This window comes from Bison bison, unplaced genomic scaffold, assembly GCF_000754665.1.
Source record: "Bison bison bison isolate TAMUID 2011002044 unplaced genomic scaffold, Bison_UMD1.0 scf7180017864492, whole genome shotgun sequence".
Taxonomy (NCBI): domain Eukaryota; kingdom Metazoa; phylum Chordata; class Mammalia; order Artiodactyla; family Bovidae; genus Bison; species Bison bison.
This window is the reverse complement of record NW_011495051.1, coordinates 1591161-1593507: the sequence shown is the minus strand read 5'-3', so window position 1 is coordinate 1593507 and position 2347 is coordinate 1591161. Positions and strand designations below refer to the sequence as shown.

Genomic DNA, 2347 nt, shown 5'->3' with positions numbered 1-2347 from the left:
GGCGTTGCGCTGACTGGCCTATCCTGTTTTGTTACCCCAGATCTTGCCAGAGACCTGGCCAACGACATCATGACACTGGTGAGTCTGGGAGTGGGCCCTCCTCTTGCCTTTGCTGCCTCGTGTGCTGGGATAACCTGGTTGTAAAGTCATGCTGAGGGTACTCAGGCGGGTGGAAACGGCCTGGGTTCCTGGGGTGAGCTGGGACACCTAGTCACATCTCTCCCTCCATCACCTGATGGGCCCGACTTTGACCTCACCTCCCCTGGAATGGTCCTGTCAGGAAGGGCGAGGTCTGGCTGGGGGTGATGGTGGGTGCTTGACCCATCAGCTGTGTTCTTACTGAGGCATGAGTGGCAGTGGTAGTGGTCTCAGCGGGCAGCACGGTCAGGTGGTCTCTGTCCAGGACACCTTTTATCTTCATTTGGGTGCAGTCTGATGTCTAGCGGCTCTGTTCATTTGAAAAGTAGAATTCCCAGCCAGCTTTGATCTCTAGGGTGGGCAGGAACCTTATCGTGAAATGTGGATGTGTTCTTAGAAATCACAGCCTTTGACTCTAGTAAAAATTAATTTAAGAAAGAAAAATGAAACTGGAATTGACTCTAAAAAAAAACACAAAGAACAAAGACCTCATGGCCCTGAGAGGGTCGCCAACGCCTCATTCTCTATGATTGGGAGGCTCCCCATCTGACCATGTCACAGCATGTGCGAGGGCTGTGCGTCCCTCCCATGAGGGTTCTGTGCAGACGTAGTCTGTTTGCTGTGTGGGTTTGCAGTCTTGGTTTGCAGTCTTGAAGGCTGTTCTAGGTCCGGGGCCTCTTATAAATGATGTGACCACGCACGCTCCCGCCCCTTTGTCCACACCGTGTCCCTGGGCTTCCCAGCGGCCAGGGCAGACTCTGTACAGAGACCCTGGCTGACAAAGCCAACAGTACTGAGCCTTTGGCCCTCTTCAGGAGGTGTGAGGACCCATTCAGGTGAAGGTGGTCACGCCCACGGGAGGGCGATAGGGATTTGTCTTGGTGCTGGGTCTGGAGGTCAGGGCAGCTTTCTCAGGCCAGGTTCCCAGGGCCCCAACAGATGAGGAGTGTGCCCACCTACAGACAAGAGGCCCTCGTGGCCAGAGCACAGTCCTGAAAGCGGGGCAGGAGCTCTGGGGTCCCATGTTGGGGTGCAGAGCAGCATCCTGCCCTGGGGACAGGCCTCGGCAACCAGAGGAGCTCATGGCCAGGGCTGACAGTGGAAGCGGACCTTGGCCTCCTGAGGGCAGGCTGGGGTCGTGGACTCAGGCAGGTTTTGATTCTAAGACCCTGTTGTGTGGTCCTGGGCTTGGTGGGGAGGGGGGCAGTGGAGTATATGTGCAGACAGGGCTCAGAGACCAGGAGCCAGTTAAGTTGGAGAGAGGGTTTTCCTTCAGGTGATAGAGATGAGATGCGGGCAGGTGTGGGAGATGAACACAGGAAGGAGTGGAGGTGAGGGGGTGGGGGAGGAGCAGGGAGTGGGGGCTGGGAGTGAGACAAGGTAGTGGGAGGTGAGCAGGAGGTGAGCCGGCAGTAGAAGGTGAGATAAGGAGGTGAGGGGTGTGGGGCACAGGGGTGTCAGCAGGGAGACCTATGCCGTCTGCCCCACAGATGTCACACACCAAGCCGTATATCCGGAAGAAGGCGGTGCTGATCATGTACAAGGTGTTCCTGAAGTACCCTGAATCCCTGCGCCCCGCCTTCCCCCGCCTGAAGGAGAAGCTGGAGGATCCCGACCCTGGTATGTTGATTTGAGTTAGAAAGGGCCCTGTGGGGCTCGTGTATCTGAGGGCCTGTGGAGGGGTGCTAAGTCTTGGGACCCTGTCCTCGACCCTCCTCCCAGGGCACCTCCTCTACTTTCCCACCAACCTGGAGTCTGCCCTTCTCCAGACCACCCTGTTTCTGTGTTTTTGGTGTGGGATTTAGAAACCAAGCCCTGGGTGCTGTTGGTGTTCATTCCTCCTGGGGTGGCGTTGCTTCTGGGCTGGAAGACCCTGCATTTGCTCCTCGGGGATGTTGTTTTGTGGGATGGGTGTCCTGAACCTTGAGTGACTGACCCTCTGGGGACACCCCTCGAGGTACTAGTTGGGGGGAGCTGTGCCTATAGGCCACAGTGCGTGGCTGCCTGCCTCAGAGGACACCGTGTTACTGATGGGGGCCCTCCCTTCTCAGGAGTCCAGTCGGCAGCAGTCAACGTCATCTGCGAGCTGGCCAGACGCAACCCCAAGAACTACCTTTCCCTTGCCCCGCTCTTTTTCAAGCTCATGACCTCTTCCACCAACAACTGGGTCCTCATTAAGATTATTAAACTGGTAGGTGTTCTCCTGGCC

General features: G+C 56.8%; 1 protein-coding gene across 1 annotated transcript in view; it reads left to right on the top strand.

Moving 5' to 3' along the window:
* AP3D1 (adaptor-related protein complex 3, delta 1 subunit) overlaps window positions 1-2347 on the top strand; it is a 22951-nt gene that overhangs the window by 3494 nt on the left and 17110 nt on the right. The window contains exons 6-8 of the mRNA XM_010828423.1: window positions 1-78; window positions 1629-1758; window positions 2190-2329. Coding sequence (XP_010826725.1) covers window positions 1-78; window positions 1629-1758; window positions 2190-2329 — 348 coding nt within the window. The remainder of the gene's footprint in view (window positions 79-1628; window positions 1759-2189; window positions 2330-2347) is intronic.